This window comes from Spea bombifrons, chromosome 11, assembly GCF_027358695.1.
Source record: "Spea bombifrons isolate aSpeBom1 chromosome 11, aSpeBom1.2.pri, whole genome shotgun sequence".
Lineage (NCBI taxonomy): Eukaryota > Metazoa > Chordata > Amphibia > Anura > Pelobatidae > Spea > Spea bombifrons.
The window spans coordinates 8,223,280-8,238,409 of NC_071097.1; the positions used below are offsets into that span (position 1 = coordinate 8,223,280).

Genomic DNA, 15,130 nt, shown 5'->3' on the forward strand with positions numbered 1-15,130 from the left:
CTCTGTGCTGTGTTTTGATTACATGTCTGGTTTGTTCCGTATCTATGTCTTGCAGGGATTAGCGTTAGGACCCACCGTCATTGGAGTACTTTGGCGTAGTGGTGGGCTAAGCATACTATGGCCATATCATGTGACTAAATCTCCAATAGTTATCTTGTAGTCCTAGGCTAGTTTCTGTATTCATGTTTGTGTGTCTTTTATGTACCTTTGCCCTTCTTCCTTGAATCATCTGAGGATTCCGGTTCCTCTCTCCTCTCCCCATGTCCCTGTTAATATGTCCTATCCTTGCTTATAGGAGAAGCGTCCGAGGGTTCCGGCTCCTCACTCCTTCCCCTGTGTTCCTTGCCTTCTTCCCTGTCCTTTGTTGTGCCCTGTAACATGTATGTCTTGTCTGGTTATGTTTATTCCTTGTCTTGTGCCTGTTTATATCTTTACGCTATTCATGTCATGTTTCTAGCCACTTCTCGTGTATATCCTATATCATGTTTCTTGCCTGGTCTCCCTTTCCCTTGCTGTGTTTTGTGTCTGCTACATTAACCCTTTTGCTTAGCCTTCATTCTCCCAGCCTGCAGCATCCTGCTCGTGATCCATGTGATATGCTTCATGCCTGCTCCAGGGTGCCTGCAGGATTCGTTTTGTTCTGGACTTCATCTGCTGCCATATCAGGGTGCTGGTGTTTGGCTGCACTACCCTAGGTGCTCAACGCCTGGGCGAGTGTGGTCACCCTGCACCAGGCCCTGCCCCAGACTCCGCTACTGCATCGAGACTCCTGCAAACAACCATCGGGCGCGCTGGGTCCTTCCAGCCATCAGCTTGGACCCAGTCCGTGACAATTATGAGCAAAAAATTAGAGCTGTATCTTCCCAAAAATCGTGACATGAGGGAGTTAAAATAAAAGCATTTCAAGGGTTGTCTTGAAAAAAAAAGAATGGTTTGATGGGGTAAATTGGAGTGCCCGGTTTCAAATATAGGACATAAGCACAGAGTGACCAAAATGGAAAAAAATGTCCACTTCCCAAATATGGCCTTTTAGCCCCAGCATGGGGGTATTACTATACTCAAGAGATGTTGCCCACATATTGGGGTGCTGACAGTGACATATACCAGAAGCTATAAATTCATGTCTGAAGTACAAAAAAAAAATTACTACCACAAACTTTGGGAAAGGCTGCTGGTAGAATCTCATGCATGGAAAGTGTTAAAATACCAGCATTTGCAATTACTTGGGGTGTCTAGTTTTCAAAAATACCGTATTGGCCCAAATATAGGCCGTACTCCCCTCACCACACACACACTTTAGGTCTTTAAAGTGGGGGTGCGGCCTACATTCGGAGTTTAGTGCAGGGATGCGCAGTTCATATCGCCCATTGCTCGGGACATGCAATTCCGGGCACCGAGTGGTGTCACTGCAGCGATACTGGCTGTGGATCCACAGTGCAGAAATTGGATGGAGATGGAGAGCTCAGCAACCAGCGCAATGGGGACGTGAGTAGAGAACAGCAGAATCAGCAACGTAGACATGTTTAGATAATTCAGGAACAAAAATTATAAATTCCAGGGGTCAGGCAAAAAAGTAGTCGGGGTCACAAGGTCATAGGTCAGAGCAGGCAGCAAACTACGTAGGTCAGGATCAAGCCAGAATCAATAACAAAATAGATATAAGCAGGTCAAACTCTAGTGTAGGCTATAAGGCATTATCACAGGCAAAGGTGTAGTGCTAACTGAGGGTTTAAATATCCCTCCACCAAACTGGATCCTCCTACCCACCTAATTAGGGGGAGGAGGAAAGAAAATAAATGTCACTTGTGACAGTGTAAACCCCAGGGAGATGCTTATTTTGGCATTTGGGTACAGGTGCTATCCAGAATGTAAATATGGGTCCCTGGGCTGGAGCAATTGGAGAGCAGGGTGGGCCAATGCTCCATTGCCCCATTCTATGGAAATTCCATGCCGGCTTTTCCAGAAGGCTAGAAGTCTGCAGGATCCGGTCCGGGATTCCTATGGGGCCGGCATCAGGCACAGGTGCTGGGCATTAAAAACCCCTGGAGCCTGATACTCAGAGAGGAAGAGGAAGTTTCCCTGAGCTCCCAGGGCAAGGAGAGGCCCTGAAGAAGACCACCCCTGAGCCAAGTGAGGCAATACCTGCCTGGACCTGTGTGTGCTGGTTTTTGGGGTTTGAGCAGTTCAAAATAAAGCGCTGTTTTGTTACAAGCTGGTGTTCCCGACTCTGATCGCCCTAGAGGACTGTGCTTAGGACCCCTAAATGTGAAATGTATGGCCCTCATGCTACAGGGTTTGTCACAAGCTTTAAGAAGCCCTGTCAAGATCCCTTGATCTCTGCGGGACGCGCGTCTAACAGCAGGACAGACCCGGCGGCAGCTTCCGCCGACGGAACGAGCAGGGGGCTGAACATGCGGGCTGCGGCTCAGCTCTCCTGCCCGCGGAAGAGACGGGACAACGGAGGAGGTAACAGGCGGGAGCTTTTTTTCTTTTTCATTTGGCCCTGCTGTGGGTAAACAGCAGGGTTAGGATCCAGATCCCCTGCAGCGCTGCAGGGGACCTGGATCCTCCTCTCCGGCAGCCGTGGACGTCTGCACGATGTGCGTAGACAACCTCCGCTGTCGGAACTTCCGCCGGGGCTTCCATGGTGAAACACCAGCGTGACATAACCTTCCGGTGCTCCACCATAGAAGTACCGTCAGCGGAGGTTGCCTACGCGTATCCCGCAGATTTTCACCAGCTGTGGTGATGCGCGTAGACAACCTCTGCTGCCGGCACTTCAGCCGGTGCGTCTCCGTTATAGAAGCCCCGGCTGAAGTACTGGCAGCGGAGGTTGTCTGTGCGCATCGTACATACGTCTATTGGCTGGCCCCGCTAGACCCCGCAGCGCTGCAGGGGACCTGGATCCTCCTCTCCGGCAGCCGTGGACATCTGCGCGATGTGCGTAGACAACCTCCACTGTCGGAACTTCCGCCGGGGCTTCTATGGTGAAACACCGGAACTTTCCGGTGCTCCACCATAGAAGTACCGGCAGCGGAGGTTGCCTGCGCGTCTATTGGCCGGCCCCGCTAGACACCAGGGAGTCTGGGGGTGCAATGGTAAGTTGGGGGGTGTCACTTCTAGGAAGCAGAGTGGGATATCGGAGGGCAGAGTGGCATTTCTAGTGGACTTAAAGCATATCAGGGGCATAGTGGCAAATCTGGGGGGCAGAGTGGCATATCAGGGGTTATAAAGCATATCTGGAGCACAGAGTGTCATATCAGGGGGCAGAGGGGCATATCTATGTAAGTAAGGTGCATTATGAATTAATGGGGGGACCTTAAAATGGCTATTGTTTATTTGTCTGTATATAACATATACTGACAAACTGATAGATACCACCACAACATGAGGAACTGTATTAAAGGGTCGCGGCATTAGGAAGGTTGAGAACCACTGGTTTAAAGGGTTAAAATCGGACGGTTGGGTCATTAAGATTGAGGGTTACACAAGTTACAAGAAATGTAAAATGAAATCGCTTCTCGGCCTTTTGGCTAAGATCAAGTGTAGTCTCTCTTGTGGTGGGGAGGGATGACACTGATCCTCTGGCCTTAGGGTTCGGGAAAGCAATGGAACCCGAGGTGAAATTGCCCTGGCAGAAATGCCGGAGTCACCGTGTGTGGTATTGCACGCCACTGCACACGGTGAGCGCACGTTTCCACTGGCGGCCTTCCAGCACTACTCGCCCCCATGTACCATCAGGTCTTGGGGATGAGAATTATTTTTGAATCCGGCAGGCCAGAAATGGCTTGCCCTTAAATTATTTTTCTTTAATTTATTTAATTCACTTCGTTTTTTCACGAGTGCTTATTAATTTATCCCCCTTTTGAATTCACGGCTTGGCCCTCACTATTCTACGGCACACGTATTTGTAACCACGTTTTGGACACTGTTTTTCTTTTTAGGAGGCAGTGAAGTCTGGACTTTGCTGGAGGAGGATTGGAGCCTTTTGGCCCTTTCCTCTCTTCAAGAAGGCCAGCAAGGAGTCTCACTCTTCGGGGTGAGACTCAAGATCCGACCCTCCCATGGCGGGGGTTTGGAATTTGTCCGAGTTCTCCGTGAGGGAACTCGGTATCGTAGTCTGGCTTCTGCTGCCTTGTGCACAGAATGCGGCACCAAAGGAGCACGCACCTCGGGCTTCCAAAAAAAAAAAACAAGTTACAAGAAATGTATGTTTAAAAGTTTGAATAAAGTTTACGTGTCACAGTACGGACTTTTCGTTATTTATTATTATTCATCATTTAATCTTTAACATGACCCACAAATGTATCTAGTGCCTTGATGAGGCTGAACACATATTGGGGTCTTGTGACGTATACCAGGAGCTGTAAATCCATACCTGAAGCACCATTTTAGTGATAAAAAAACACAAAATAAATTACTACCACAAACTTTGACAAAGGGGGGTAGTAGAATTAGTGCATGGAAAGGGTTAAAATACAAGCATTTGAAATACCTTGAGGTGTCTTGTTTTAAAAAAAATTTGGTTTGATGGTAGGGTTGCCACCTTTCTTGCAAAAAAATACCGGCCATGCTAATTTCTGTTATATGCATAATCTGGCATTTAGGGGGTTAAAAGGCATATCATGGGACAGAGTGGCATATAGGGGGTATAAGGCATATCATGGGACAGAGTGGCATATAGGGGGGTATAAGGCATTCCTGGAGGCAGAGTGGCATATAGGGGGCCACTCTACCTCCAGAAATGCCTTATATCCCCTATATGCCACTCTGCCTACAGAAATGCCTTATACCTATACCTGGGAACTTCTCGGCTCCGGCTACCCGGAGCCTTCCCTTGCGGGACGCGGCCAGGACTGCACACTGACGGGAGTTCCCGCTGACGTCGGTGGGCGATCCCATTAATGTCAGGGGAGTTCCCGAACCACCCCATGTAAAGGAAAAAACGGGCAGAGAGCGAGGCGTGTCAAGACCCTGCTCCCTCGACCCGGAGCATTTGGGTCTTGACCCAGAGAACCGGAGGAGCAGCGCTCACCCGGCAATCTCCGGGTCAACCCCAGAGAGTTCCCAGGTATGGTTAAAAGGCATTTCTAGAGGCAGAGGGGCATATAGGGGGTTAAAAGGCATTTCTGGAGGTAGAGTGACATAAAGGGGGTTAAAGGAATATCATGGGGCACTCTGCCTCCAGAAAAGCCTTATGCTCCCATATAACCCCCCCCCGACTTACCACTGCTTCATGAAATTAAAGGGGCCGGCGTGCACACACTGCGCTGCCCAATGGCCATGCCTTAGCTCTTTGTCCCACCCCTTTTAAGACATGGGGCCCCTTTAATTTCATTAGGAGCCGGCGGACAGAGGAGGGGGCGGCTTTCAATCCCACTGGCAGCCGCTCAGCGGCTGTTTTGGATTTTGGTCTGGCCGGTAGTTTTAAAATCCCGATACTGCCAGGGTGCTTTAAATACCGGCTGTGCCGGTGAAATACCGGCCAGGTGGCAACCAGATTTGATTGGGCAAATTGCATTGGTCAGCTTCAAAGATACCCGAAATAGCACATGGGGCAGAATGACCAGCTTTGGGGGAAAAAAATCTATTTAGCAGGTTTTTTCATTAGCTTTTTTGGATGAGTAAAATATTTTTCAAGTAAAAGTTAGTAAAAGTTTTTTTTTTTTTTTAATTTTTCATCATACCTTTCTTTTTTATAAGAAATTAGATAATATGATTAAAATCTAAAGAAAGCCCTTCTTGTCCTGAAAAAAATAATATATAACTTGTGTGGGTACACTAAATCAGTTAGGATAAAATTACATCTAAACACGAGCACCGCAAAAGTGTTAAAACGGCCTTGGTCCCAAAGGGTACAAAAAGTAAAAAAACAGCCTGGTCCTTAAGGGGTTAAACCAGTTTTGGGTACAAATTTTTTTTTTTTTTTTTTAAAAAACAGCCTGGTCGGTAAGGAGTTAAAGGCATTGCTTAGTTTGTGTTTTGTTCCCCTAGCCTGGGGTTAATAAAGTTATTTTGCAGAAAAAAAAGTCTTTCCACTAGTCGCGGTGGTTGTGCCCAATCAGTTGGATATATTTTCGTCCCTGCTGTAGTTCGTGGGTATGTATATTTTTGAGTATATATATTTTTAGCGCCACAGTTGGTAGATGCAAACGTATTTTATTCCTTGAGGAAAGAGTATGTATTGTCTGAAATTTCACAGCCGGCTGACGGCCGTTTCAAAAGTTATCCATATGGGGAGGCTGTGTAGCCAAAGAATACTTGCAATTTTCCCCCTATCTGCATTGTGTCGTGCGACTTTTGTTACACATTAACTACTCGGGTGTTTCATTTCAAAATGTAGTGACGCCGACGGAAAAAAGAAACTACAGGGTAGTCTTGGCGCCGGAACGTATTATTTCATAGGCTGACAGAAACACGCTTTCTTTAACCCCTTAAGGACCAGGCTGTTTTTTTATTTTTGTACCCTTTGTGACCAAATCTGGTTTAACACTTAGCGGTGTTTAGCTGTAATTTCCTCCTCTCCCATTTTATTATGTATGTTTTGTTTCATGACAGGAAAGGCTTTCTCCAGATGCAATTTTGTTATGTTATGTAATTTCCTATAAAAAAAAATTAAATATAAATAAAAATAATTAAAAAAAAAAAAAATCTTATTTTCATTTGGAAAATCTTTCACTCGTGTGAAAAAGTTAACAAAAAACCCCTGCTAAATAGATTCCACTATTTGTCATGAGTTTTTTCCATATCTGATCATTCTGCCCCATGTGCTATTTTGGGTACCGGCCAATGCAATTTACCCCATGAAATCATATATTTTTGAAAACTAGGCTCCACATGGTATTTCAAATGCTGGTATTGTAACCCTTTCAATGCAATAATTCTACTACCACCCTTTGTCAAACTTTGTGGTAGTAATTTTATAATTGTATTGCCGGTATGGATGTACAGCTCCTGGTATTTGTCACTGCCACACAACACCCTGATATGTGTTCAGCAACATCTCCCGAGTACAGTGATACCACCCATGTATGGGTTTGTCGTGTTGTTTGGGAGGTAAAACGCCACATTTGGGACGGCAGCATTTTAACCCTTTCCATGCACTAATTTTACCACCAGCCTTTGTCAAAATTTGCAGCGGTAATTTTTGTGTGTTATTCTTTCACACGCATTGTACTTCAGGTATGAATTTAGCGTTCCTGGTATATGGGGCTGTCAAACAACACCCCAATGCATTGTCTGGGTCACATTTTGGGAAGTGCACTTTTTTCCCCGTTTTGGTCAGCCTGTGCCTATTCCCTAGTTTTGAACACGGCCACTTCCATCAAACCATTTGTTAAGTAGACACCCCTTGGGTATTTGAAATGCTAGTATTTTAACTCATTCCATTTTTTTTGGGAAGAGACAGCGCTAATTTTAGCACTTGCTCATAATAATAAACTTTTTTTTTTTATTTATTTTTGGACTTTTTGTTTTACATTTTGCTGGAACTGGATATTCTCCCTGCATTCTCTCCGACATCACTGCATAATTTTTTGCAAAATCTCTCGCAGTGGTGCTTGTGACCATTCTCCGGAGCAGTCACAGTGTGTCCTGGGGTGGGTGTTCGGTGCCGTAGAATGCCTTGCTATTGAGGCATTTCAGCTACGCCATTGAAGCTTAGGAAGCGATCCTTGATGGCGGTGGATGTTGACGCCCCTGATGCGTGTTGCTCAATGCCTCAACATTGTTTAATGCCAGACATGTCATTGGTCTATAACTGACTATTTTTGCTTGATGGGTCTTTGTATTGTTTTTAGTTTGATATTTATTTAAAAAAAAAGAAATACTTTCCTAAACCCTTTCCTTGTTAAAATAAATACTATAGTCATATACCATCAGAATATCTAGCCATTGGCTTAATTTGAATCCTGTGTGTTAACAAGTAATCCTTTTTCAACACACATGCAATTGTGGCTTGGTGTTTGTTGGGCAGATCTGTGCAGAGTTTAGAAGACAAGACAGGAGTAATCCCATTAAGTTCAATAAAAAGAAAGTGACAGGTGTGGGAGAGAGTCTGCCCTGTTGGGAAGGGTGTCCCCATGATGGGTAACAAGACACTGCATACAATCAAAAGTAAAAGTTTTTTCTTCCAGGTACTGATCAAAACAAACGGTTAAACTATGCTAAAGTTTTAGGCAAAATTAGCAGTGGCATCATAACCCAGGTGTGGGGGGTGCGGTCCGCACCCGGGGGACACCACACCAGGCAGGGAACTCTTTTTTTTTTTTTTTTTTCCTTTTTTGGTTGTTCTGCATTATAACGGCGCCATCCACCAGGGGGCACCGGTATAAAGTTGTTAGATGCCAAAATGAAAGGCTGCCAGTTGCCCCTGTATTATGTAAGTAGGGGGTTGGGGGAAAGGGGGGCACATGGTGGGTTCCCAGAGGCGGTTGCGGTGCCCGGGGCCTGATATTGGGACAGAGCAAGATTGCTCTGTCCCAATATCAGGCCCCGGGCCTGAGAGGGGGTGACACCAACCCTAGTGACGTCACTGAAAATGAGCAATAGGATTTACACAGAATAAGCAGTGAACAGGCAATTAATTTACTTTCAATGCCAACCTGTGAGTTGTGTCTACTCCCTCCCTGTTGTTCTTTGGGTAAGGTACACCACAGAGAAGTGCCTTTTTCCAAGATTGGTGGCATGTTTGAGGCAAACGTGAAGGATCCAGAAGAGAGGAAAAGGATTGAAGATGAGGTTGAGTTGTGACAAGAGTGCATGAGGCTGAATAAGATGAGAGGGTAAAGGATTCAGAGGAAGCCCAATAACAAATATAGCTGTACAATACCCCCTCCACTCATTTTATGTACATTTCAATCCAGAGGAGTGTTTATTTTTTTTTTTTTTTTAACTGTACCGCATGATTTTCAATGTTAATATTCAATGATGCATTATTTGTTTTATTTTTAAGGGAAATAAAAATGCGGTTGAAAGAGAAAAACACGGAGAAAACTCCAGAATCAGAAGGCTTCAAGAATAAGGTTATTGTTTTTACATATTTTAATTGTTAGGTTTTTCTGAATTTCATTACAGGCCATCATGTATGTATAGTGCTTTGAAATGATTGATAAAGCAAATTATTTATGGTGCTGCTTTAGCGTTGTGGCTTTTTTACAGACGAGATTGGATGTATTGAGGTCCGTATGCCCAAAACCGGATATATATGTTTGCATCTATGGGTCTCTTTGCTCTTTTGTTACATATTATTCGATGCATGTTCTGCCTATTTTACATGTTTAGAGTTTCGCCATTTTGTGGTTTACCCCATCAGATCATACATTTTTTATTGTGAAGAGATTATATATATATATATATATATATATATATATATATATATATATATATATTTACGTTGTGTTGCAACTGAAAGGTTTCCACAATGGTGATATTAGTGGGTAAATTTTTACCTGTTACCATTGTTTAATTTTTTTTTAAAAATTATTTATTTTACTAATTACATTGTGATTGGAAAGCTGGGCTCCATTGACTTACATGGTTGAATACAGTACCTGTACTCAACCTGCAAGGGGAGCCAGAATTCTCAGGAGCATCTGGAGAGACCCTCTTGGAAACTTGTTTATTTTTCTAAAGGACGCTGCCATCTTGCCAGTGGCAAAATCTCTCGCAGTGGCGTTTGTGACCGCTCTCCGGAGGGGTCACAGTGTGTCCTTGAGTGGGTGAATCCCTCGCTATTGAGGCATTTCAGAGACACCATTGAAGCTTAGGAGGTGATCGTTGATGGCAGATGTTGGCTCATGGCCCCTAATGGCGATCTCAGTGTTGCTGAATGCCTCAACATCATAGATCGCTTTCTAAGCTTGTTTAATGTCATGACGTGCCTGGCACGTCATTGGTTAAGGGGTTAAACTGAGATGGAGTACTAAAAGCAAAAGTTGTGCTGTGGTGGGTCTTTATGTTGTTTTTAGTTAGATTTTTTTTTAAAAAAAAATCCCTTCTCAAAGCTCTATGCAATACTATAGTTTTTTACCCTCAGAATATCTAGGCATTGTCCTAATTTGGGCCTGGGTCTGGAGAGTTGTTTCCATAGGCAAAATCTCTCACAGTGCCGCTTGTGACCGCTCTCAAACCATATACCGTATTTGCTCGATTATAAGACGACCCCGATTATAAGACGACCCCCCAAAATCTGAATATTAACTTAGGAAAAAAGAAAAAGCCTGAATATAAGACGACCCTAAAGGAAAAAAGTTTTACCAGTAAATGTTAATTCATGTAAACTATTTTTTTTAATAAAAGCTATGATTGAGAAAAATATTTTTTTTTTGTTTTTATTTCTTGTATTTTCCAACCTGTCCCCCAGTTACACACATCTGCCCCCAGGCTTGCCACACCAATATGGCACTGTGGCCCATGATATGCCTTTTAACCCTCTATATGCCACTGTGCCCCATGGTATGCCTTTTGACCCCCTATGTGCCACTCTGCCTCCAGAAATGCCTTATACCCCTATATCCCATTCTGGCATTTAGGGGGTTAAAATGCATATTATGGGGCAGAGTGGCATATAGGGAGGTATAAGGCATTCCAGGAGGCAGAGTGGCATTAAGGGAGTTAAAAGGCATTATATAGAGCACTCTGCCTCCAGAAATGCCTTATACCCCTATATGCCACTCTGGCATTTAGGGGGTTAAAAGGCATATTATGGGGCAGAGTGGCATATAGGGAGGTATAAGGCATTTCAGGAGGCAGAGTGCACTATTAAATGCCCCCCTAACGCCACTCTGCCTCCTGAAATGCCTTATACCTCCCTATATGCCACTCTGCCCCATAATATGCCTTTTAACCCCCTAAGTGCCAGAGTGGCATATAGGGGTGTAAGGCATTCCAGAAATGCCCTACACACACACACACACACACACACACACACACACACACACACACACACACACACACACACACACACACACACACACACACACACACACACACACACACTTACTTACCGGTGCTTCCAATTTCCTGCTGTATTGCCGGGGCAGCGGGTTGACGTCTCATTCCGCGGCAGCCGGAAGGAGGTGGAGTTGGCAGCGGGGGTTTGTATGCGTCCGTCGCAAATACCTTCCCCGGCTGTCAGAGATCAGGAACTCTGGAACTCTGATCTCTGACAGTCGGGGAAGGTATTTGCGACGGACGCATACAAACCCCCGCTGCCAACTTCACCTCCGGAAGCACCGGTAAGTGTGGGGGGGGGGGGCGACGACAGGAGGATCCAGGTCCCCTGCAGCGGTGCGGGGGATCTGGATCTTAGTCTCCTAATCAGACCTCTATTTGAGGTCTGATTAGAAGACGACCCCGATTATAAGACGAGGGGTATTTTTCAGAGCATTTGCTCTGAAAAAAACCTCGTCTTATAATCGAGCAAATACGGTATTTTAGAAAGGTAGATGCCCCAGCATATTTCAAATGCTGGTATTTTAACAACATTTAACAATGTCCATGCATTACTTTTACTACTTGCCTTTGTCAAGCTCTGTGGTTTTGATTTTGTGTGTGTTTTTTTTTTTTTTTTCCCCCCCCACACAAATTGTACTTCGGGTTTAAATTGACAGCTCTTGGTCTATGTCACTGTGACGCGACAACCTGTACCCCGACTGGGTACACCTGCCAAATCGTGCTCCCTACGATCAGAGACTTCGTGGTTAACCCTTTCAGCGCTGAACGAGTCTAGCGCTGGCTAGATGAAACAGGACCTCATTCCAATGTAGCCCTGCTGACACTATGGCTAGCTGGAGCTACTGTTGTCGTAAAAAGGACAGTAAAGTGTCATTGTGCCCACCCCAAGCATTAGAAAGAACTAGAAACAACAATGGACTCCGATAACTTGCATGGTTGAGTGCAGTACTCGTATTCAACTCATTAAGTATTCTATATATTTTAGCTTTCATAAGTTATGTTAAATTACGATTATGATGAATAGTACAACTAACACACTATCTCTATAGGTTTCCAAGCATAAACTACAAAGATCAAACAAGATGCAGAGATCCAATAAAACTCTTGGTAAGGAATTATTTTTTTTATCTTGTATAAACATAAAAATATGTATGTAATCTGCTTGTGGTGAGGTTTGCGTGTGATTATGGTAGGATGTTTAAAATCAGGTGTCACTTTGCAAATACACTTTGGTTTTGACTTACAAAAAAAGGATATGTAATGTGCTTGTGATTAGATGTGCTGTTGTGTTTGTGCTCAAGTGTGCAGTGGGGCTTTAAATTGTGTTAATTTTTTTTTTTACTTAAAATGTGCATGTAATGTGTGATAAGGTATATGCACGTTTTTTTAACTTAAATATTATATAACATATGTAAGGTGTGTATGTAATGTGCTTGAAATCTGGTGTGTACAAAAGATTTCTTTTACTTCTGTCTACACAATTGGACTTCGTGTATTCGTATTCGGGCGAACATGAAAAGGAACACGCTGCAGGGGACCTGGATTCCCCTCACTGTCGGCCGGTGGGTGTCCATGCGATACGCACAGACAACTTCCGTCCCTCCACTTCCATACACCCCTCTGACTCCTCCCCCCCATACACCACTCTGTCTCTCTCCCGACTCCCTGGTATTTTGTGAACCTCCGTTGCTGACAGGCACTTTCACTGCAGCTTCATAGAAGCCTCAGCGTAAGTGAAGGGCAGTAACAGAGGCTGTCTGTGCGCATCGTTCAGACCCCCACCAGCTGACAGAGAATCGAGGTCTCCTGTAGAGGATCATCCTCTCTGTCAGCTGGTGGGGGTCTGCATCGCACAGTGAATTTTTATGCTTATGGCTTAACGGGTTTGGGGGTTGTGAACAGGGGCAGGAGGGTTATACTGGGTAGATGTTGTGCTAGGGCAATGGGATGTAAGGTTTAAAAAAAATATATCTTTTTTATATAACGTATTCGCTCGATTATAAGACGAGGTTTTTTCCAGAGCAAATGCTCTGAAAAATACCCCTCGTCTTATAATCAGACCGCTGCAGGGGACCTGGATCCTCCTGTCTTATGCCCCCCCAACTTAACTGTGCTTCTGAGTGTGTAGCCGGGGCAGCGTGTCGACGTCTACGTGATTCGCGTAGACAATTTCCACTGCAGCTGGAAGGAGGTCCATCCTCGGCTGTCAGAGATCAGATTTCCCCGCACGGGTGCAGGGTATTCTTTCTGACAGTCGGAGGGTGTATGCGCAATGGACACAGACAACCCCCGCTGCGAACCGCACTCCCTTCCGGCTGCAGCGGAAGTTGCCTACGCGAATCGCGTAGACCTCTACCTGCTGCCCGGACAACACACCGGGAGTCAGAAGCACCGGTAAGTTTGGTGGTGGTGTGGGGGGTGTTAAATGGGAGGCATAAGGCATTTCTGTAGGCAGAGTGGCACATAGGTGGTCAAAAGGCATATCATGGGGCACAGTGGCATTTAGAGGGTTAAAAGGCATATCATGGGGCACAGTGGCAAGCCAGGGGGCAGATGTGCATAACTGGGGGGGGCAGGTTGGAAAATAAAAGGAAATAAAAACAAAATATTTTTCTCAATCATAGCTTTTATTAAAAAAAAAAAATAGTTTACATGAAGTAACATTTACTGGTAAAACTTTTTTCCTATAGGGTCATCTTATATTTAGGCTTTTTCTTTTTTTTCCCTAATTAATATTCAGATTTTGGGGGCTCGTCTTATAATCGAGCAAATACGGTATATATTTTTCATTTTTTTTATTTTTTATATATATTTAAAAAAAAAAAAAAAAGCTAGAGGTCCTCTTAGGGACCTCTTGAACATGTTATTAATGCCAGTGATGTCACAATGACATCACTTAGCTCACTATTTATTTTTTAATTATTATTTATTGTATTATTTTAATATTTTTATATTTTTTATTTTTTTAAATGACCGTTTTTTTTTTTTTTTCGTTTTCTTTCTTTTTTCAGCATGGGAGGATGGTGGGAAACATGGTTTCTCACTCTCCTCCCCGCGATCCCCCTACATCGATCACACTGTGATCTCTATGCAAGTCCCCATAGAGTAGGTTCTCACCCTATTGAGAGTGTGCCTTGACATGGTGGGTGAGCATAATTATGCTTTGGCCAATTCATGTTCAAACAGACTCAGCATCTTTTTTAGCCTTTCCTTTGATGCCTGTTATGCAAGTAAAATGCCTGCCAGTAAGACATTTTGTTTTGCAAGTTGGAAGTGGACTCCTCAAAGAAGATGTCTCTCAAAATGTTTAGCTTGAATTCTTAAGAATGTGTAGTTATTTCAGTTTAGATTTTTTTTTGGCAGCATGTATTCAGTGAAAATGGCAAACTGGGTTGGTTAGGCAGCGACCTTTTTATACCAGGTTTTGGTTTTACATAGAAATTGGCTCACTGGCATCAATGTCATGTGTGATGCCAGGAGTTGCAATAAATGGGGGATTTCAGGCTACCAAATATTAAGGAGTACTCAACAATGGTGTAGCGCAGGTTTCATGAGCCTCATTCTAGAAGGTGGAACCAGGGCATCATTGGCATAAGACGTAGCCCTAGACATGTCAGATATTGGATACATATCTGATGTGTCACAAAACACTGCAAGAGAATATCATACTCTTCTTGTGCACTGTATCACAAAAAATAAGATATATATATATATATATATATATATATATATATATAATCTTACATTGCCCCAATTCCCTCTAGCCACCCATCAAACTACCCAACGCACATAAACTAAAATGTGTTTCGATCAGACCCAGTGTCGCAGGTGTATAAAATCAAGCACTCAGCCATGCAGTTAGCATTTACAAAAGAAAATATTGGTCATTCTGAAGAGCTCAGTGAATTTAAGCATGGTACTGTGATAGAATGCCACCTTTGCAATAAGTCAGTTCGGGAAATTTTAACCCTGCTAGATATTCCACGGTCATTGTGGTATTAATGGAAAGTTGAAGCGTTTAGGAGCAACAGCAACTCGAAGTGGATGACCACGTAAAATTACAGAATGGGGTCACTGAGTGCTGAAGCGCATCGCCAATGCTTTGGAGCTTCAAGAAATGTATTTCCGAGGCCGAGCAGCTGCATGCAAGCCTCGCGTTACCAAGTACAATGCC

General features: G+C 44.0%; 1 protein-coding gene and 1 pseudogene across 1 annotated transcript in view; both read left to right on the forward strand.

Annotated features, from left to right (window-relative positions):
* The first annotated feature begins 3,513 nt into the window (after nt 1-3,513).
* Nucleotides 3,514-3,693, forward strand: LOC128469543 (uncharacterized; annotated as a pseudogene).
* Nucleotides 3,694-6,021: 2,328 nt separating this feature from the next.
* Nucleotides 6,022-15,130, forward strand: part of LOC128468708 (uncharacterized) — a 26,687-nt gene continuing 17,578 nt past the window's right edge. Inside the window, exons 1-3 of the mRNA XM_053450468.1 lie at nt 6,022-6,099; nt 8,954-9,023; nt 12,006-12,063. Coding sequence (XP_053306443.1) covers nt 8,964-9,023; nt 12,006-12,063 — 118 coding nt within the window. The 5' untranslated portion in view covers nt 6,022-6,099; nt 8,954-8,963. The remainder of the gene's footprint in view (nt 6,100-8,953; nt 9,024-12,005; nt 12,064-15,130) is intronic.